Here is a 22,952-nt window from a genome sequence, read left to right as displayed (position 1 = left end):
CCATCCCCTCTTCCATAAAGGTAAGTCTTCCCATGGGGGCACAGCAAAGCCTGGTACATTCAGGTGTGGCACAACCAGCCCCCCACCCCCCTACCTCCCCATCCCCCCACCCCCGCATCAAGGGAGAGCAAGATTTCCAAATGTCAGCTGTTTTAGTTGTGATAAACAAGCTCACCTAAAAAGGGATTGTAAACAGAGCATTCCTAGAAACATTGATATTTCTTAGAATAACCCCAAAATTCCATCCCTGCCTTCTGGAGAATGCAGAAGGTTTGGCAAAGTTAGACACTGGACTAATAAATGTAGATCAACAACAGACATTCAAGGTAACCCTTTGCTGTTGGGAAATGCCTTGAGGGGTCTCTTCCAGGCCCCCATGTCAAATTTGGTTCAGGTATTTCCTGTCATCATGGAGGAAACTCCTTCCCAGAGCAATTAAAAAACTTAATGCCTATTGTAAAAAAATAACACACTGCTCTGGATGATAGAATAGCTATAGAAGATAAAAACAAAACTTTCAGGAGAAACTATAAAGCAAATATGAAAGTGATTAGATTCAAATAAGAGAGACTTCTTGATTAGAAGAGGTGATAGTTCATCAATAAGTGTGACATTTCAATCTAAGCTAACTTATACAAATGCTTCTCATTTGATCAGATATAACTTGCCAAAAGGGAACCTCCCCAAAATTAGGGTTGGGGAAGGGTTTTGATTTTGTCTTTTCAGGAGAATAAAGTCATCAAACTAAGGAATCTGAAGACCACTTGTAAAATGAGACAGTTGGAGATAAAGGACAAATCATCCAGAAAAAAATGTCCCAAGAAAAACAGTAAATTAGCCTATTGGTATATTGCATCTCCAACAGGATAAAATTTTATAAATCTTCCTAAATGTTTCTGCTGTTCTCTACAGACATATCACAGAAATGGTCTTTTTGTAGTCCAAGTCCAGTTGAAAATCAAAGACAGCTTTGGAGTTAGAGTGTGGCTCTCTTCTTCTCTAAATCCAAGCATGCTTCTTAAAATAAAATCCAAAATATCTGTGTCATGTCAGAAGAATCATCTGATATGGGACAGAAGAAAAACCAAAATTAGGGTCTATTCTTTTGCTATTAATCTCACAATCATTTAGTTTTATATTACCTCCTTAAAGAGTTTTTTAAAGTAGAAATATTATCCCAAAACTTATAAGATTTAATTTTTGTCAGGATATTAATTATTACAAACAGTGCTAACTAATTCTAGCAAAAGGCTTCATCTAGCTTGGTGAACATGATTTCAGTTTTTGGTTTCTATTAAGTAACTAGGAATTAAGATTGCATACTCTGAATGTACATAACAAATATTGATCCTTTAACTTCTTTGAGATCTGCTGCATGTGACATTTAAAATGTTGAAGTTTGCAGCCGTGAACCATGACTATACCTATCATTGAATTTGAAGTTTCCAAAAAGGTGATGAGGCCCCACAATGATGATTCCACTAAGAATATGATAATGCCACTAAACTGACAAGTATCACCCAAAAATCAGCTTTGGACTATAAATTGCTCAGGACTATTTCAAGTTGGCTAGCTAAGATGACCCAGCCTCACAGAATATTCTAACCAGGACTTGAAATAAGCCCTGCATTTTCCGATTATGCAGAGATTGGAAAACAAATGATACAACTATCTCTCCTAGGCCTTGATAATTAACTCAATTTTTATTTAGGGTCCCCTAAAGGTGTCATCACCCCCAGACAGCAAGGAGTAATTTTAAGAACATGATGCCCACATTCCCAAGAGTTGGGGTGGGTGGTTTTTGGTCTTTCAATGGGTTATGGGTATTTGTCATTGTTTAAGGTGGTTAGTTACAAGTTGTTATTGAAAAGGGGTTAAAAAAGCTGAACAAAGATGAGATTCAGGTTTCTTGTTTAGAACAGGAAAAAAGAGGGATATAGAAATGATAGGATAAAGGGTAGATTATTGAATCTACTCTGAAAAGAATAAAGGGGGATATAGATATGATACAACAGAAAGGTAGATTATTGAATCTACTTCTAAAAAGCAACCATTAGTATTAAGTATTTTACATTGGCTTGGATCTTATATATTGATAAAAATGGTATTATTTTTGGTAAAACATGCTATAATACATTTGTACTCTTTTAAAATAAATATTTTTATTTTATAATTAATTTAATTACATATCAGCCACTGATTCCCCTGTCCTCCCTCCTCCCACCCCCACCCCCAACTAACCCCCCATTGCCACCTCCTCCAAGGCAAGGTCTCCCATGGGGAGTCAGCCCAATCTGGTAGATTCTGTTCAGGCAGATCCAAGCTCCTGACGGGAGCCATAAGCCTAAGCGACCCTTGACACACATGCTGCTTTATTTGGTCTTCTCTCCTCTTTTCTTAGATCTAGGCCTTGCTTAAGTCTCCATAGCACCAGAACCTCTTCTCACAGATACCAGAACCTCTTCTCAGATATCAGGTGAATGAGCTGCAGTTAAGCAATTAGGCAGTTATACAAGGGTAGATAGATAACCTTCAGAGCAGCATTTCCTGCTGGCCAAACAGGCCATAATTAAGTCCCTTCCTGCTTCCAATCCCCATTACTAAGTCCTTTCCTGCTTGCAACCCCCATAATTAAGTCCCTTCCTGCTCTCAACCCCCTTTGCCTACCTATATGTGCCTTGAGAGTAAAATAAAATTTTGGAGCTTGATCAGACATCCTGTCTTGCTCTCATTCTTTGTGTTTCTTGTCCCTTTTATTCGCTGGCCCTCCATTTAGGTCCCCGTTGAAGACCCTGCTGGCCAGGGCAAGCTCCTACTCCCTGCACCAAGCTGAGCAAAAGTGTCTCAGCATAGGCCCTAGGTTCCAAAGAGCAAGCTCATGCACCAAGGACAGGTCCTGGTCCCATTGTCTGGGGGCTTCCTAAACAGTTCAAGCTAAACAACTGTCTCACTTATCAAGAGGGCCTGGTCCAGTTCCATGGGGGCTCCTCAGCTATTGGTTCACATTTCATGTGTTTCTGCTAGTTTGGCTATTTGTCCCTGTGCTTTTAAAAATCATGGTCTCAATATCTCATGCTCATATAATGCTTCCTCTCTCTCACCAATTAGAGTCCTGGAGCTCGAACTGGGGTTTGGCTGTAGATCTGTGCATCTGCTTCTCTCAGTCACTGCATGAGAGTTCTATCATGACAGTTAGGGTATTTGGTCCTCCAAACACCAGAGTAGGTCAGCTCAGGCATTCTCTTGACCATTGCCAGTAGCCTATAGTGGAGGTATGTTTGTGGATTTCTGGGGACCTCTCTAGCACTCTGCTTCTTCCTATTTCCATGGAGTTTTCATTTATTATGTTATCTCTTTCCTTGTTCTCCCACTCTTTTCCTGATCCAGCTGGGACCTCCCGCTACCCTAAACTCTCTTTCCCCTGACCATTGCCCTCCATTACTCCACCTCACCCCAGTGCTCATGTAGATCTCATCCATTTCTCTGTCACTGGGTGATCATTATGTCTTTCTTAGGGTCCTCTTTACTAGGTAGCCTCCCTGGATTTGTGTGTTGCAGTCTGGTTATCCTTTGCTTTACATCCAGTATCCACTTATGAATGAGTACATGCCATGTTTGTATTTCTGAGTCTGGGTTACCTCACTCAGGATGATATTTTCTAGTTCCATCCATTTGCTTGCAAACCTCATGATGTCATTGTTTTTCTCTGATGAGTAGTTCTCCAGTATGTATATGTACTACATTTTATTCCTCCATTCTTCAGTTGAAGAGCATCTAGATTGTTTCCAGGTTCTAACTATTACAAATAATGCTGCTATGAACAGAGTTGAGCATGTGTCCTTGTGGTATGATTGATCATTCCTTGGGTATATGCCCAAGAGTGGTATAGGTGGGCCTTGAGGGAGGTGGATTCCCAATATTCTAAGAAAGCGCCATATTGATTTCTAAATGTACAAGTTTGCATTTCTACCAACAGTGGAGGAGTGTTCCCCTTGCTCCACATGCTCTCCAACATAAGTTGTCTTCAGTGTTTTTAATCTTAGCCATTCTGACAGGTGTAAGATGGTATCTCAGAGTAGTTTTGATTTGCATTTCTCTGATGACTAAGGATGTTCAGCAATTCCTTAAATGTTTTTCAGCCATTTGAGCTTCTTCTGTTGAGAATTCTCTGTTTAGGTCTATAGCTAAACAGCATTTTATATATCATTTTTAAATTGGACTGTTAGTTATTTTGATGTCTCATTTCTTGAGTTTTTTATATACTCTTGATATCAGCCCTGTGTCAGATGTGGGGTTGGTGAAGATTCTTTCCCATTCTGTAGGCTGTCATTTTGTCTTTTTGTCTATGTCCTTTGCCCTACAAAAGCTTCTCAGTTTCGAGAGGTCCCATTTATTAATTATTGCTCTCAGTGTCTGTGCTACTGGTATTATATTTATTAAGTGATTTCCAGTGCCAATGCATTCAAGACTGCTTCCTACTTTCTCTTCTATCAGGTTCATAACAACTGGATTTATGTCTTTGATCCACTTGGACTTAAGTATTGTGCATGGTGACAGATATGGATCTATTTGTAATCGTTTACATATTGAGATCCAGTTATGCCAGCACCATTTGTTGAAGATACTTTCTTTTTTCCATTGTATACTTTTGGCTCCTTTGTCAAAACCCAGGTGTTCATATGTGCATGGATTAATGTCAGGGTCTTCAATTTGATTCCATTGGTCCGTATGTCGGTTTTTATACCAGTACCAAGCTGTTTTTATTACTATAGCTGTATAGTAGAGTTTGAGGTCAGGGATGCTGATGCCTCCAAAGGTTGCTTTATCGTATAGGATTCTTTTAGCTATCCTGGGTCTTTGTTTTTCCATATGAAGTTGAGTATTTTTCTTTCCAAGTCTGTGAAGAATTGTGTTGAGATTTTGATGGGGATTGCATTGAATCTGTAGATAGCTTTTGTTAAGATTGCCATTTTTTACTAAGTTAATCCTACCTATCCATGAGCATGGGAGATCTTTCCTTTTTTCTGACATATTCTTCAATTTATTTCTTGAGGGACTTAAAGTTCTGGTCATACAGGTCCTTCACTTGCTTAGTTAGAGTTACCTCAAGGTATTTTATATTATTTTTGGCTGTTATAAATGCGATGTTTCACTGATTTCTTTCTCAGCTTGTTTGTCATTTGTATATAAGAGAGGTACTGATTTTTTTGAGTTAATTTTGTATCCTGCTACGTTACTGAAGGTGTTAATAAGCTGTATGAGTTCCTTGGTTGTATTTTGGGGTCACTTATGTATACTATCATGTCAGGTACAAATAGTGAAAGTTTGACTTCTTGCTTTCCAGTTTGTATCCCTTTGATCTCCTTTTGTTGGCTTATTGCTCTGGCTAGAACTTCTAGTACTAGATTGAATAAGTATGGGGACATCAGAAAGCCTTGTCGTGTTCCTAATTTTAGTGGAATCACTTTGAGTTTCTCTCCATTTAATTTAATGTTGGCTCTTGGCTTGCTGTAAGTTGTCTTTATTACGCTCCCTGTATTCCTGATCTCTCCAAGACCTTTATCATGAAGGAATGTTTCATTTTGTCAAAGGTCTTTTCAGCATCTAGAAATGATCATGAATTTTTCTTTCAGTTTTTTTTATGTGGTGTTTTACATTGACAGACTTTCATATGTTGAACCACCCTTGCATCTCTTGGATGAAACCTACTTGATCATGGTAGATAATTGTTTTGGTGTATTCTTGGAGTCTGTTTGCCAATATTTTATTGAGTATTTTTGCATCAATGTTCATGATGGAGATTGGTCTGTAGTTCTCTTTCTTTGTTTCATCTTTGTATGGATTTTGAATCAGGGTAATTATAATTCAGAGAAGGAGTTTTGTAATGTTCCTTCTGTTTCTATTTTGAGGAACAAATTAAAAAGTATTGGTATTATCTCTTCTTTGAAGATCTGGTAGAATTCTGCATTGAAACAATCTGGTCCTGTGCTTTTTTTGGTTAGGAGACTTTTAATGACTGTTTCTATTTTCTTAGGGGTCATTGGTACATTTAAATAGTTTATCTGATCTTGATTTAACTTAGGTATGTGGTACCTATCCAGAAAATTGTCATTTCTTTTAGATTTTCCAATTTTGTGAAGTACAGGTTTTTGAAGTATGACCTGATGATTCTCTGGATTTGCTCATTGTTAGTTGTTATGTCTCCCTTTTCATTTCTGATGTTATTAATTTGGATGCTCTCTCTCTCCCTCTGCCTTTTGGTTAGTTTGGATAAGGGCTTGTCTATCTTGTTGATTTTCTCCAAGAACCAACTCTTTGTTTCATTGATTCTTTGTATTGTTCATTTTGTTTCTACAATGTTAATTTCAGCTCTCAATTTGATTATTTCTTGGCGTCTATTCCTCCTGGGTGATTTTGCTTCTTCTTATTCTAGGGCTTTCAGGTGTGCTATTAAGTCACTAGTGTTAGATTTCTCCAACTTCTTTATGTGGTCATTTAGTGCATTGCATTTTCCTCTTAGCACTGCTTTCATAGTGTCCCATAAGTTTGGGTATGTGGTAAATTCATTTTCATTGATCTCTAGGAAGTGTTTAATTTTTTTCTTTATTTCTTCCTTGACCCACTGGTGATTAAGTTGAGCCTTATTCAGTTTCCATAAGATTGTAGGCTTTCTGTAATTTTTGTTGTTGTTGAAATATAATTTTAAACCATGGTGGTCTGATAGAACACAGGAGGTCATTCCAATTGTTTGTATCTGTTGAGATTTGCTTCGTGGCTGAGTATATGGTTGATTTTAGAGAAGGTTCCATAGGGTGGTGATAAGAAGATATATTCTTTTGTGTTAGGGTGTCATGTTCTGTAGATATCGATTAAGTCCTTTTGAGTCATAACATCAGTTAAGTCCCTTATTTCTCTGTTCAGTTTTGATTTTGGAAATCTGTCTAGTGGTGAGAGTGGGATGTTGAAGTCTTCCACTTTTAATATGTGAGGTTTTATATGTGATTTAAGCTTTTGTAATGTTTCTTTTACATATGTGGGTGCATAATGTAAATGTTCAGAATTGAAACTTTATCTTGGTGGATCTTTCCTGTGATGAGTATGTAATGTCCTTCTTGATGTCTTTTGACTGATTTTAGTTTGAAGTCTATTTTTCCGCATATTAGGATAGCTATACCAGCTTGCTTCTTAAGACCATTTGATTGGAAAGACTTTTCCCAGCCTTTTATTCTGAGGTAGTATCTATCTTTGAAACTGAATTGTGTTTCTTGTATGCAGCAGAAAGTTGGGTTCTGCTTTTTTATCCATTCTGTTAGCCTGTGTCTTTTTATAAGTGAGTTAAGTCCATTGATATTAAGGGATATTAATGACCAATGATTGTTAGTTCCTGTTATTTTTTGGTGGTAGTGTGTGTTCTTCTCTTCTTTGGAATTTACTGCTGTGGGGCTATCTATTGCCTGTGTTTTCATGGGTGTATCTGACTTCTTTACGTTGGAATTTTCCTTCTAGTGCTTTCTGTAGGGCTGGATTTGTGGATAGGTATTGTTTAAATCTGGTCTTGTCTTGGAATGTTTTGTTCACTCCATCTATGGTGATTGAAAGTTTTGCTGGGTATATTAGTCTATTCTGGCATACATGGTCTCTTAGTGTCTGTGTTACATGTATCTAGGTCCTTCTGGCTTTCAATGTCTCCATTGAGAAATAGGGTGTTACTCTGATGGGTTTGTCTTTATTATTCACTTGGACTTTTTTCCTTTGCTGCTCTTAATAGTCGTTCTTTATTCTGTAGGTTTTGTTTTTTAATTATTATGTGACAATGGGCCTTTTTGGGGGTTTCTAGTCTGTTTGGTGTTCTATAGGCTTCTTGTATCTTCATAGGTATTTCCTTCTTTAAGTTGAGAAAGTTTTCTTCTATGATCTTGTTGAATAGATTTTTTTGTGCCTTTGAGTTGGTGTTCTCCTTCTTCTATCCCTATTATTCTTAGCTTTGGTCTTTTCATGGTTTCCCAGATTTCTTGGACTTTGTGTTATTACTTTTTTGCCTTTGGTATTTTCTTTGACTGATGAATCTATTTTCTCTATTATATCCTCTACACCAGAGAATCTCTCTTCCATCTCTTGTATTCTGTTGGTTATGCTTGCATCTGTGTTTCCTGTTCGATTACTCAGATTTTTTATTTCCAGCATTCTCTCTGTTTGTGTCTTCTTCATTGTTTCTATTTCCCTTTTCAGGTCTTGAACTGTTTCCCCCACATTTAATTGATTTTTTCATGGTTTTCTTTAAGGGATTTATTGATTTCTTCCAATTTTTTGTCTTTTCCTCTATTTCTTTATAGATTTGTTCAAATTTTTTGTATGTTATTTTCTCAATTTCTTTATTGATTTCTTCCACTTTTTTTGCTTGTCTTTTCTTCAATTTTATTTATTCTTGAAAGGCCTCTAGGATCTTTATAATTCTATTCTTAAGGTCACTTTCTTCTGCTTCTTCTACTTTGTGACGTTCAGGTCTTGCTGTTAGAGGAGGGCTAGGTTCTGGTGATGATGTATTGCTCTTTATGTTGTTGTATGTACTTCTGCCTTGATGTCTGCCCATCTCCTTCTCTAATGGGTATAAAAGGTGCCTGTGTCTGAGCGAGTTGCTGTTGATCCCCTCTCTGCTTGTTGTATCTGTGTCTAAGGGGGCCCATCTGGGTCCTAACTTAGATTTTGGTCTCATTGGAGCAGGCAGATTCTGTGTTTCAGGGAGCTTCTCTTGGGTTAACCCAAGCTAGTTGTTTCTATGACTCACTGATACACTCTTGGTCTTATCAGGGCTCTTGGTCCAGTCAGAGCTGACAGATTCTGTGTTTCAGGAAGCTTCTCTTGGTCCAATGAGAGTTGTCCTATTCTACTTCTCAGAAAGCCACTCTTGGTCTAATGAGGGTTGTCAGAATCCCTGTCTCCTGAGGTTACACTTAGTCCAATGACAGCTCTGTGTTAAATGAGTCCGAATAGAGCTGGGGGTTGGTTTCCAAGCCTCAGGAAGTGGCTGGTGTCTTGGGCAGATGGGTATGGGGACAGGGTGTGTAGATTGCAGGGTCTGCTGTGAGGGTCTTGGTGAAGGGGGGCCTTCCTGCAGGAGTTCTGCCTACTGACTAGCAACTGGGGCCAAGTTGGGCGGGTGTTCCTGGGGGAATCGCTGGGGCCCAGGACTGGGTCCTAGGGGTAGGGTTCACTGGGTATGAACAGAGTCACTCACCTCTATGTCCATGAGAACTGGGGGTCACATTTATACTCTTGTTTAAGTTATTGTACTTATACAACTCATTTAACAATGTAGTGTAAATTTTTAGTCCTTGAAAGTTTTTATTACACACTATTTAGGATAATGAGGAAATTCAGTTTAGTAGTTAGTCAACTATTACAATGGAAATTTGAAGTCATGTTAGATATGTTTTCAAGGTGAAACAGATATATTTTAAATAGACAAATAGTCTTCAAACACTTGAGAGATCTATAGAATATGGCATTTAAGATGTTTTAATTACAGGTTCCTCTATTTTTCTTTTTGACAATGATATATGTCTACTCTTGGCAGCAGCATTATACTTAATAGAAGATGGTGGGCATTAAAGAAACTCCATATAGAGTTTACTTTATTTGTGACCAAAGTTAGTCACTGGGCAAAAAAAAATGCCCTTGCCTCTACTGCTGGCAGTATGCTGTCCAAATGGAACAAGCAAGACACAAACAAAAGGATTGTAGAACTTTGCCAAGAAAAGGTAGGGCAGTCAGCTCTTCAGAAAATCTTTCACAGATAAGGCTGTCAGATATTCTAGGTCTGTAGGCTCAAACCTTTAATCCCAGCACTAGAGAGGAGGAAACAGAAAATGATATGGCTATTTGGAGAGAGGACTATAAGGTGGGTGCAGACAGGCAATCACCCTTTGTTTCAGGCTGAGGAGTTAGCGAGCTAAGAGGTGGCTGTGTATTGAACCTTTGTCTCTCTGATCTTTCAGCATTTACTCTGACATCTGTCCCCAGGTTTTATTGTGAAGACCAATTAGAATTCACACCACATTCATCTGTGTTTGAATATGTGTGTGAGTATGTGTGAGTGCTTTGTGTGCATGTATGAGTGTGCATGAGTTGTGTGTGAGTGAGTGTGTGTATAATTGCTTGGGTTCTGTGAGTGTGTATGAATGTGTGTGTGTGTGATTGTGTGAGGAGTGTGAGTGTACTGTGTGTCTGTGCATGTGTGTGTGTATGAGTCTGTGTGTGAGTGTTTGTGTGTGTGTGTGTGTGTGTGTGTATGTGTGTGTGTGTGTGTGTGAGCACTGCCTGCAGAGGCCTTTTTGATTCCCCTGGAACTGTGTTAAGTACCTGTTAGCCACATGATGTAGGTGCTAAGATCCCAATTCAGGTCCTCTATATCACCAGCAAGTGTTCTACGTGCTGAGCCATCTCTGTAGTTCCCTGTGTTCTTTACAAAAGTATTTACTTCATATTTACTTATTTATGTGTTACTGTATGTATGCGTGTAGGCTGTGGAGATCAAGAGACAGCATGAGGGATTCCATTCTCCCATTCCATCCCATGGGTTCTAGGAATTGAACTCAGGTTGTCAAGCTTGCAGTCAGGTGACTTTACCCCCTGAGCAATCTTGCCATCTTGTAATATTGTCTTTTAATGTTTTTCAATGACAGCTGATAATCCTCATCTTTTTCTGTGCTAGGCCTTCTTTCATTTTGGTTGAATCCAGCTTGTCACAGAGTGTCATCATTAGACAACTGTTACTGGATTTGGTTTGTTACTATTTAGCTTAGAATTTTGTGTGTGTGTCTGCCCATGCTGATTCTTGCATAAAAGGTACATACATTCCCTTTGGTAACTTCTTTTTTGGGGATTTGTTTTTGAGCAAGTTAGAGAATGTGGTGGTCATGGTGTCCTACTTATGAAGTCCCTGGGTTGAGATGACACTGTGGAATATTTTAGCTTTTGTCCTAAAAAAAAACTCTACTTCTCTAACATGGGGATTATATATTTAAAAAAATGTGTGTATATGTGTATAATTGTCTTGCCTGCATGTTTATCTGTGCACCACATACATGTCTGATGCCTGTGGAAGCCTGAAGGTGGCAAAAAAACCCAGGAAGTATGAGAACTTAGGCTCATGGACATCTAACTGCCCTCCACATCACAGGACATGGTCAGAGTGCTTGGAATCCATGCTAACAGTCATCACTTGTTCAGTGTGTAAGATGTGTATATGTTCTAACCCATGTACATGCCCTTTATTTGCAGGGGAAATAACAGAATACATGGTCTTAGGGCTATTTAAATTTTTTTATTAAATTACGTTTTGTGTGTGTGTGTGTGTGTGTGTGTGTGTGTGTGTGTGTGTGTGTGAGTGTGACTGTGCTATGGCACCCATGTGGAGGTGAGAAGACATCCTGCAGGAATTGATTCTCTCCTCCTACTATGTGGGTCCCAAGGGTCCAACTCACCACCATCACATTTTGGCAGCAAGCACTGTTACCAGTCAAGCCATCTCACCCATCCAAAGTATTACCAATGTAGTCTGAAGTTTGTTGTTTTGAGACTTTCCCCTTTGCTCTAAGGGACTGGATCTAGATATCATGCATGCAGCTCAAATGCTCTACCACTGAGCTATATTTCCCAGCAGCCTGTGTGCTCTTTACTTCCATAGAATGGAATTATATACAAAGAAAACATGGAGATGCCGTATTGTGTGTTAAAGGAATATATCCAAACACCTGGAGTGTCTCATCTACTGACTTCCTTATTGAAGTGACATGTCCTTTTTTAATACAGCATCTCACACTGTAGCCCAGACTAGCTAACTTAAACTTTCCATGTAAACAACGTTATCTTGAACTTCTGGTCTTTCAGTCTCTACCTCTGGAGTACAGGGATTAGAACCTCCAACAGGCCCTCTTATGAGATGTTGATGATCCAGCCCCAGGCTTTGTATATACTAGTCAAGTACTCTTTCAACTGAGCTACATCACTAACCCAGAGCACCATACTATACTTATTTTTAATTGATGCATTTTGTCGTCTGACAATGTTACATGTGTATCTGATGCATTCTGACTAATTTCCCCCACTCTCTCTCTTTCTCTCTCTCTCTTACTTCATCCTCACCATTGTCAGCCTCAGTTCTTCCCTGCTAATTGACAAATTCTCAATTTTCCTTTCAAAATCAAGTCAGATATTTTTTTCTACATAAGTTCTTAATTTTTTTCTCAGTTTATTTGGTAAAAATATCCATTCCAATATAATATGTTCCCTCTGCATTAATATTCCTGTAGGAGAATGCCTAGAAGGAAAAATAACCAAAATGCAATCCAGCTTTGGATCAATATGATCCACGTGCCCTTCATGTACTATCTTTTCAACCAAGGTCAATTCTCTCTCAGCTTCAGGTGATAATTCTCTTGGACTATTTAAGTTCTTGTCACCTTCTAAGATTTTGAACAAATTATTCAGTTCACCATTTTTTACCCCAACAATAGTTCTTACATGAGAAATGTCTCCAAATAATCTTTGAAAGTCATTAAGAGTCCATAATCGATCTCTCCTAATTTGCACCTTTTGGGATCTAAGTTTTTGTAGACCTATTTTATATCCTAAATAATTAATAGAATCTCCTCTTTGTATCTTTTCAGGAGCAATTTGTAATTCCCAGTAAGGCAAAAATTTCCTTACTTCTTCAAACATTCTTTCTAAAGTATCTGCATTTGAGTCAGCTAGTAAAATATCATCCATATAATGATAAATTATAAATTTAGGAAATTTTTTATGTATCACCTCCAATCGCTGTTGTACAAAATATTGGCACAGGATTGGGCTATTCAACATTTTCTGTGGGAGGACCCTCCATTGATATCTCTTAACTGGCTGAGAATTATTATAAGTAGGCACTGTGAAGGCAAATCTTTTTCTGTCTCTTTCTTGTAAGGGTATTGAAAAGAAACAGTCTTTTAAATCAATAACTATAAGAGGCCATCCTTTAGGTAACACAATAGGCAAAGGAATTCTGGACTGTAGCGTCCATTGACTGAATTACTTTGTTAATTGCTCTAAGGTATGTTACCATTTTCCATTTACCAGATTTCTTTTTAATAACAAATACAGGAGAATTCCAAGGGCTGGTTGATTCTTTGATATGCTGAGCCTTTAACTGCTCTTTTACCAGCTCTTCTAAAGCCTGGAGTTTCTCTGTTGTTAAAGGCCATTTCTGAACCCATACAAACTTGTCTGTTAACCATTTTAAAGGTAGAGTTGTTGGTGTCTTTGGAATATCATCAGTTGTTGTGCTCTGTTCTTGTACAATCTGGATGGCTGGTGACCACTCATTAGAAAAATATCTAATAATATTTCTCTCAGAAACATGTGCTAGTTTATGATTTGTTTCTGAGGTTGGAGGGATCTGACCAAAATCTGAGTATTCCATTGTTATAACAGGTTTTGACCCCATAGGTTCATAGCTTTGTTAGCCACATATGGTTTTAATTTTCCTCTGTGTCCTTCTGGACCTATACATTCAAGCCATCTTGCACTCTGTTTCACTTGAGATAATGTTCTAATCCCTAAAAGCTAAACATTTTGTAGCTAGAGTTTTTCTGCCTGGCAACAGTCAGGACAAATCTCTGTCACCAGCCAGTCCCACAGTCACTCAGACCCAACCAAGTAAACACAGAGACTTATATTGCTTACAAACTGTATGGCCGTGGCAGGCTCCTTGCTATCTGTTCTTATATCTTAAATTAATGCATTTCTATAAATCTATACCTTGCCACGAGGCTCGTGCCTTACTGGCATCTTCACATGCTGCTTGTCTTGGCGGCGGCTGGCAGTGTCTCTGACTCAGCCTTCCACTTCCTAGAACTCTCCTCTCTCCTTGTCCTGCCTATACTTCCTGCCTGACATTGCCAAATCAGTGTTTTATTTATACAGAATGATATCCACAGCAATGTTTACCTCTTGAAGAGGCCAAGTTGGATGCCAAAATTCTGGTGCAATTATGGTCATGTTAGCAAATGTGTTTACCAGACCAGACAACAAAACATCATTTATTCTTATTGTTAATTTTGGTCTTTTTTCATTTATAGAAGTTGGCCAAAAATTTTTCTTTATGGTTTTTCCTGTTCTCTGTGTCTCAACTATTCCATCACCCCAAGCAGGCTGGTTTATTCCAATAGGCATTTGGTTATTTAATTGCTCTGAGTAGGGGTTTCCTCTGTGTCTGCAGGAAAGTTCTAAACTGGATTTGCTTTTGGGGGCCTGCCTGAGGCCCCTCTGGGAGTTTCCTGACTGAGGCAAAGGATTATCTTCTCTGTCCCTTGTTGATTTACATTAGTTGGTCCAATGTTTACCATTACCACACTTTCTGCATACTCCAGAAGGAAGGAGCATACTGTTGCCATTGTTCCTTGATAAAACATTGTTTCTGGGAATGCCCTGTTTACAGTCCCTTTTCAATGTCCTTGCTTTCCACATCAAAAAACATCTGACATTACTCAAACCTCTTGAAATTGTTTCTCCTATCCACATATCATCATAGCCATGATACTCAACATTAAATGTGTCTCTAATCCAAACTTTCAAGGGTGCAGATCTTGCCTTTCACAGCTTGACTATTCTCTTGCATGCTGCATTTGCATTCTCAAAAGCCAAAGATTTGATTATTATCTGGCTAGCTTCTGAATTTGGGACCATTCTATTTACTGCTGAAGTCTGTCTTTGTAAGAAATCCATGAAGGATTCTTTTGGGCCCTGTATATCTTTTGTGAATGACTCAGTTTTCTTTCTTGCTTCCTCAATTCTGTCCCATGCTTTCAAGGCTGCCATTCGACATAGAATTAGGGTTTGGTTATCATATAAATATTGTCTTTATATTTCAGCATATTAGCCTTCTCCAATAAGCTGATCCTGGGAGATTTGCACACCTTTAGCCCTCCATTGATTTCCTTTTTTTAGCTTCATCTCTGAACCACATACGACACTCCAACTGGGCCCCAGGTTCCAGAACAGCATTTACCAGTTCTCTCCAGTCCTGTGGAATAATCTTATTACAAATTGACCAGGAGTTTAACATTTGCTTTACAAAGGGGGAATGCATGCCATGAGATACTATTTCTTCCTTAAACCTTCTTAAATCTAACATTTCAATTGGAGTCCAATTGTGCATTCACTTGACCATGGTTACCAGATAAATTAAGGGTGATTGTTTGAAAACAGGCTTTCTTTCTGCAACCTTATAATCCAATCCTGTAATAATTTCTCCCTTAAATTTTTCTGTCTGAGTCTGAATTTCTCCATAATTCATTTCAACAGGTTTTAATAAACCTTTTATCTTGGCACTTAAATTGACTATCATTTTAAATAGTAAAATAAGGATAAGAAAAGTAATAATGTGCATAATTGGTGTAATGTACATCCCATCAACATTAATCTTCTCATATAATTGTTCCATTTTCAGACTGCCTAAAGTTTCATCAAACACAGTCCAATTTTCATCTAATGTACACATAATACCCATTTTTTTAATGTGGAAAAATTTTTCTCTTTTAAGTAGTTTTTCCCTTTAAAATAAGTGATATCTTAATTGACTTACCAAGTCTGCATAGAACAGTAGAAATCCGAGGGAATTTCAAAACAGCTACCTAGCATCTGAGATGGGAATCCAAAGAGAGAGAGAGAAGCGGGGGGAGCCACGTACCACATGCTCCCGCTTGAGCCGATATGGGCCTGAGTTGTTTGTAGCACCAACTTTTTTTAAGCCTGAGCCGCTGCTTGAGTTGGCAATCCAGCTGCAAGTAGCTCCAGCTGCGGGTAACCACTTGTAGCTAAGGTCGGTCAGGCCAGGGGCCTAGGCCAAGCAGGGCCAAGCTGGGTCCTGGGGTGCTGGGGAGCCATGTTGGGCCCCAAATTAAATGTAATTCTAAGTAGTCTTGTTAAAGAAGAAACAGAGAGCCAAATGCAGAGTTAAAAGCCCAGAGACTGAGCAGCAGCCAAGAGCTAAGACTGCCTTCTTACCACCTGCTGTTGCTGTTGTCCTTCCCCTGAGAAAGAGACCTACTTCCTGTGTGTCTCGTTTTATTGACTTTCTGTTCTGCCTTCTCATTGGTTCTAAACCCAACCACATGACTTCTTCATCACTGCCTGGCTATATAAACCTCCAAGTCTCTATGGTTGGTACTTGGATTAAAGGTGTGTGTCACCAAGCTGGCTATGTCCTTGAACACACAGACTCTGCCTGCCATGTGATTTGATTAAGGGCATGTGCTACCACTGCCAGACTTCTGCTAAATGGCTTGCTATTAGCTCTGACCCCAAACATACAAACAAAATCACATTTCAGCACAAATAAAATATCACCACATTGTTTTGCTGGGTTAAGTTGTCAAAAATGACAAAATGTTTTCCACAGAGGGACAAAGGCATTTTGTAAAGATCTGTATGCAGATTAGACAATGTTTGCTTCAGTTTATTTATTTATGAATGTAGACCCCCTTTGTGAGAGAGCATTTTATGTCAATGAATTTGCTTGAACTTTTGATAAAAAGGAAGAACCTGTCATTTTCCTGAAATGACAACATTATTTATTGAATCTGCACAAAATATTAACACACATGAGGTCAAAACAGGTTGTGCACAAACTTTATGATCTGCCAAAATGAAGAGCGTACCAAAGTCCAGGTGGCTGGTGCCCTGGCCCCACCATCTTCCCAGGGTATAAACACCACAGACTGTGCACACTTGAGCACCGTTGGGCAGAAGAGAGGCCCTACAGAGGGTAGCACACACAGCTGGAGGGAGAACACAGGGGGGTACACTGCTGACAGGCAAGCCACGATGGACCTGACTTCAGTTCTCTCCCTGGAAACCTGGGTCCTCCTGGCAATCAGTCTGGTGCTCCTATACCGGTGAGTAACCACCAAAGATCCTCTCCCACCATAGCTTTGGGATTGGGGTAATACTCACACCTATATTGTGGAATTGTCTGCAAGGTCAAAAGTGGTATCAGAAGCAGGGGCTGGAGAGATGATTCAGTGGTTAAGAGCACTGACTGCTCTTCTCAGAGGACCCAGGTTTGAATCCTGCCATCCACATGTGGCTTACAATCATCTCTAACTACAGTTGCAGGGGATCTGATGCCTGCCACAGGCACTATGATAAAACTTTAGAAAGAGAGCAGAAGATGAAATTAACTCTTGTAAAAACATTTTAAATTACATGGATTTATTTATTGGAACTAGGGGCAGCACATGAGACTCTCTCTCTCTCTCTCTCTCTCTCTCTCTCTCTCTCTCTCTGTGTGTGTGTGTGTGTGTGTGTGTGTGTGTGTGTAGACAACATTGGGGAGTCAGTTCTCTCATATCATGTAGCTCCTGGGGGTCAAATTCAGATTGTCAACATTGGCAGCCATTGCCTTTACCTGTGGAGTCATCTTGAAGGCCCCAAATGAAGTGACAACTGAGTTCTTTTTGCATTTTTTTTGCATAAGGAGGGGTCAAACCAGAGCCTGTATGTGCTAGTCAAGTACTCTACTACTGAACTATAGCCCAGTTATACTAACTCATTTTTTAAATTTTTCTTATTTTTTTTCATTTTTCTTTTAGAATTTTTTCTACTCACTCTCCATACTACCCACAAATCCCACCTTAGCCCTCCTCCCACTCCCTCAGTCTTCTTTGCCAAGCCAAACCCCCAAATCAAGGTCTCCTTTGGGGGGTCATCAGAGTGCAGCACACTGAGCCAAGGCATATTCAAGCCCCTCCCCACTGCACCAAGGCTGCTTAAGGCATCACACCACAGCTACCGGATTCCCAAAAGCCTGTTTATGCACCAGGGATAGATTCCAAACCCCTGCCTGGGTGGCCCCAAACAGTTCAAGCCAGACAACCATCTTCCATATTCACAGGGCCTAGTCCCATGGGGACTCCACAGCCACTAGTCTTCAGTTCATGGGCTTCCACTAGTGTGGCCAGTCATGTATGCACTCTTTCCCATCATGATCTTGATGTCTCCCACCTGCAGAATCCCTCCTCTCTCTCATCGATTGGCTTCCCAGAGCTCAGCCTGGTGCTTGGCCATGGATCTTTGCATCTGCATCCATCAGTCACTGGACAAAGGTTCTATGATGACAGTTAGGTTATTTGCTAGACCAGTCACCAGAGTAGACCAGTCCATGGACCCTCTGGACCATTGCCAGCAGTCCAAGGTGGGGTCATCCTTGTGGATTCCTGAGAGTCTCCCCAGCACCCTGCCATTTCCTATTCCCATGATGTCCTCATCTATCATGGTATCTCCCTCCCTGCCCTCCCACACTGTGCCTGTTCCAGTTTGACCCCCCTATTTCTCTATGTTCTCATCTCCCACTCCTTGCCTTCCACCACCGCCTCCATACCCGGTCAATTCATGTAGATCTCACCCACTTCTCCTTTGCTGGGTCATCCATGTGTCCCTCCTAGGGTCATTCCCTGTTAGGTAGCCTCTGTGGAGCTGTGGGTTACAGTCTGTCCATCCCTTCCCTCACATCTAGTATCCACTTATGAGTGAGTACAAACTATGTTTGTCCTTCTGAGTCTAGGTTACCTCACTCAGGATGATATTTTCTAGTTCCATCCATTTGCCTGCAAACCTCATGATGTCATTGTTTTTCTCTGCTGAGTAGTTCTCCACTGTGTATATGTACTACATTTTATTCAACCTTTCTTCAGTTGAAGGGCATCTAGATTGCTTCCAGGTTCTGACTATTACAAATAATGCTGCTGTGAACATAATTGAGCATGTGTCCTTGTGGTAGATGGAACATTCCTTGGGTATATGCCCAAGAGTGGTATAGCTGGGTCTTGAGGAAGACTTATTACCAATTTTCTGAGAAACTGCCATACTGATTTCAAGAGTGGTTGTACAAGTTTGCACTCCCACCAACAGTGGAGGTGTGTTCCCCTTGCTCCACATCCTCTCCAACATAAGCTGTCTTCAGTGTTTTTGATCTTAGCCATTCTCACAGGTGTAAGATGGTTTCTCAGAGCAGTTTTGATCTGCATTTCCCTGATGACTAAGGATGTTGAGCAATTCCTTAAAAGTCTTTCAGCCATTTGAGCTTCTTCTGTTGAGAATTCTCTGTTAAGCTCTGTAGCCCATTTTTTAAATTGGATTGTTCAGTATTTTGAAGTCTAGTTTTTGAATTCTTTATATATTTTTGGAGATCAGCCCTCTGTCAGAAGTGGGATTGGTGAAGATCTTTTCCCTTTCTGTATGGTTGTTTTATTGACTGTGTCCTTTGCTCTACAAAAGCTTTTCAGTTTCAGGAATTCCTATTTATTAATTGTTGCTCTGTGCTACTGGTGTTATATTTAGGAAATGATCTCCTGTGCCAATGCATTCAAGACTACTTCCTACTCTCTCTTCTATCAAGTTCAGTGTACCTGGTTTTATGTTAAGGTCTTGAGTTTTGGACTTGAGTTTTGTGCATAGTAACAAACATGGATCTATTTATGGTCTTTTGCATGTTGATATTTAGTTATGCTGGCACCATTTGTTGAAGATACCTTCTTTTTTCCATTATATAGTATTGGCTTCTTTGTTGAAAATCATATGTTCATAAGTACGTAGATTAATGTCAGGGTCTTGCATCTTTGTGTGGTTTGGGTATCAGGGTAACTGTAGCCTCATAAAAAGAATTTTGTAATGTTCCTTCTGTTTATATTGTGTGGAACAATTTGAAGAGTATTGGTATTAGCTCTTCCTTGAGAATCTGGTAGAATTATGCTCTGCAACCATCTGGTTCTGGGCTTTTTTGCTTGGGAGACTTTTAATGACTGTTTCTATTTCTTTAGGGGTTATTGGTCTATTTAAGTAGTTTATCTGGTCTTGATTTAACTTTGGTATGGGGTACCTATTCAGAAAATTGTCCTTTTCTTTCAGATTTTCCAATTTTGTGGAGTACAGGTTTTTGAAGTATGACCTGATGATTTTCTGGATTTACTCATTATCTGTTGTTATGTCTCCCTTTTCATTTCTGATTTTGTTAATTTGGATGCTCTTTCTCTGCTTTGGTTGATGTGAATAAGGGGTTGTCTACCTTGTTGATTTTCTTAAAGATCCAACTCTTTGTTTTATTGATTCTTTGTGTTGTTCTCTTTGTTTCCATTTTATTGATTTCAGCCCTTAATTTGATTATTTCCTGGCATCTGTTTCTCCTTGGTGAGTTTGCTTCTTCTTGTTCTAGAGCTTTCAGTTGTGCTGTTGAGTCACTACAGTGAGATATCTCCAACTTCTCTATGTGGGCATTTAGTGCATTGCATTTTTCTTAGCACTGCTTTCATAGTGTCCCATAAGTTTGGATATGTTGTACTTTCATTTTCATTGAATTCTAGGAAATAATAATTTCTTTCTTGACCCATTGGTGATATAATTGGGCCTTATTCAGTTTCCATTGATTGTAGGTTTTCTGTAATTTTTGTTGTTGTTGAAATCTAACTTTAAGCCATAGTGATCTAATAAGGTACAGGAGGTTATTTCAAATTTTTTGTATCTGTTGAGATTTGCTTCATGACCAAGCATGTGGTTGATTTTGGAGAAGGTTCCATGGGGTGCTGAAAAGAAGGTATATTCTTTTGTGTTAGGGTGTAATATTCTGTAGATATCTATTTAGTCCAATTGAGTCATAATGTCTGTTAGTTCTCTTATTTCTCTGTTAAGTTTCTGTCTGGCAAAGCTGTCCATTGGTAAGAGTAGGATGTTGAAGTCTCCCACTACTAGTGTATGGGATTTGATATGCGATTTAAGCTTTAGTAATGTTCTTTTACAAATGTAGGTGGCTTTGTATTTGGGGCATAAATATTCAGAATTGAGACTTCATCTTGTCTGATTTTCTCTGTGATAAATATGTAATGTCTTTCCTGATCTCTTTTGATGGATTTTAGTTTTAAATCTATTTTATTAGATATTAGGATAGCTACACCAGCTTGCTTCTTAAATCCATTTGATTGGAAAGTCTTTCATCAGCCTTTTATTTTGAGGTAGTGTCTCTCTTTGAAGTTGAGGTATGTTTCTTGTATGCAGCAAATGGATGGATCTTGTTTTCATACCCATTCTGTTAGCCTGTGTCTTTTTATAGGTGAATTGAGACCATTGATATTAATGACCAGTTATTGTTAATTCCTGTTAATTTTTGGTGGTCGTGTTGTATGTTTTCCTTCTTTGGTATTTGTTGGTTTGGGAATATCTATTGCCTGTGTTTTCATGGGTATATCTAACTTTCTTAGGTTGGATTTTTTCTTCAAGTGCTTTCTGTATGGCTGGATTTGTGGAGAGATATTGTTTAAATCTGATTTTATCATGGAATATTTTGTTTACTCTATCCATGTTGATTGAAAGTTTTGTTGGGTATAATAATCTGGGTTGGCATCTATGGTCTATTAGTTTCTGCATAACGTCTGTCCAGGATGTTCTGGCTTTTAGTGTCTCCATTGAGAAGTCAGGTGTTATTCTGATGGGTCTCTCTTTATATGTTACTTGGCCTTTTTCCTTTGCACCTCTTAATATTTTTTTCTTTATTCTGTATGTTTATTGGTTTGATTATTATGTGGTGAAGGGATTTTTTTTGATCCCATCTATTTGGTGTTTTGTAACCTTCTTGTATCTTTATAGGCATTTTCTTCTTTAGTTTGGGAAAGTTTCTTTCTATGATTTTGTTGAATATATTTTCTGTGCCTTTGAGTTGGTATTCTTCTCCTTCTTCTATCCCTATTATTCTTAAGTTTGGTTTTTTTCATGGTATACCAAATTTCCTGGACATTTTGAGTCACGATTTTGCTGGCTTTAGTGTTTTCTTTGACTGATGAATCTATTTCCTCTATCATATCTTCAATGCCAGAGATCCACTGTTCCATCTCTTGCAATCTGTTGGTTATGCTTGTGCCTGTAGTTCCTGTTTGTTTACTCAGATTTTCCACTTCCAGCATTCCCTCAGTTGTGTTTTCTTTATTGTCTCAATTTCAGTTTTCAAATCTTGAACTGTTTCCCATACTTGTTTAATTGTTTTTTCTTGGCTTTATTATTACTGATTTCTTCCCCTTTTTTGTTTGACTTTTCCTCAAATTCTTTAAGGGAATTTTTTCATTCCCTCTTTAAAGATCTCTATCATCTTCTTAAGGTCATTTTAAGCTCAATATCTTCTGTTTCTTCTGTGTTGGAATGTTCAGGTCTTGCTGATGTAGGTTCTGATGGAACCATATTAGCTTTTTTGTTGTTGTTGACTGTATTTTTTTCACTGGTGTCTACCAATCTCTTTCTCCACTTTTAAGCAGGGTCTGTGTCTGAGTGAGGCCCTCTCGGTCTGATTGATACTCTTGGTCCAGTGGGAGTTCTTTGTCTAGTCAGTGCTGATGGACTCTTTGTCTCAGGGAGCAGCTCTTAGTCCAATTGGCGCTTGTGGACTCTGTCTCAGGGAGTAGCTGCAATCTAGGCACATGGGTGGGTTGGGAGAGGTGGGGCTTGTGGGTTACAGGGTCTCGTGGGAGATGGTGTTAGTCTGACATGTCTGAAGTAGGTCTGCCAGCTGACTGGCCTGAAACTGGGACTGCAATGGGTGGTGGTGTAGGGATGCAGGGTTGTGCTCCTGGGCCCAAAGCCCAGGGGCTGGAGTGTTCAGGTATGAGGATAAAGACTCACCTTTTAGTCCAATTGGGTGCTGGCGGCCTCTGTCTCAGGGAACAGTTGCAGTCTCAGAGGGTGGGTGGGATTTGTGAGAGGTGGGGCTTGGGTAACAGGGTCTGATGGGGGATGGTGGTAGTCTGATCTGTCTGCAGGAGGTCTGCCTGTGACTGGCCTGAAACTGGTTCTCCAATGAGTGGTAGTGTAGAGGAAAATTGCTGTACCCCTGGGCCCAGAGCCTAGGGGCTGGGGTGTTCGGGTATGAGGATAAAGTCTCA

At 39.3% G+C, this 22,952-nt stretch overlaps 2 protein-coding genes across 8 annotated transcripts in view; one reads left to right on the top strand and one right to left on the bottom strand.

Moving 5' to 3' along the window:
* Positions 1-22,952, bottom strand: part of LOC102916524 (cytochrome P450 3A11-like) — a 229,252-nt gene that overhangs the window by 152,370 nt on the left and 53,930 nt on the right. The gene's annotated exons all lie outside the window — the stretch shown is intronic.
* LOC102923694 (cytochrome P450 3A11-like) overlaps positions 16,719-22,952 on the top strand; it is a 43,035-nt gene continuing 36,801 nt past the window's right edge. For 2 of the 7 annotated variants that reach the window (XM_042268251.2, XM_076560305.1), the window contains exon 1: positions 16,719-16,931. In XM_042268251.2, coding sequence (XP_042124185.2) covers positions 16,861-16,931 — 71 coding nt within the window. In that variant the 5' untranslated portion in view covers positions 16,719-16,860. Of the gene's footprint in view, positions 16,932-18,213; positions 18,230-22,952 lie in introns of those variants that run through there. The other 5 variants (XM_076560303.1, XM_076560304.1, XM_006997630.4 and 2 more) reach the window with 4 other exon arrangements.

This window comes from Peromyscus maniculatus, chromosome 23 (genome assembly GCF_049852395.1).
Source record: "Peromyscus maniculatus bairdii isolate BWxNUB_F1_BW_parent chromosome 23, HU_Pman_BW_mat_3.1, whole genome shotgun sequence".
Taxonomy (NCBI): domain Eukaryota; kingdom Metazoa; phylum Chordata; class Mammalia; order Rodentia; family Cricetidae; genus Peromyscus; species Peromyscus maniculatus.
This window is presented reverse-complemented; position numbering and strand designations above follow the sequence as displayed.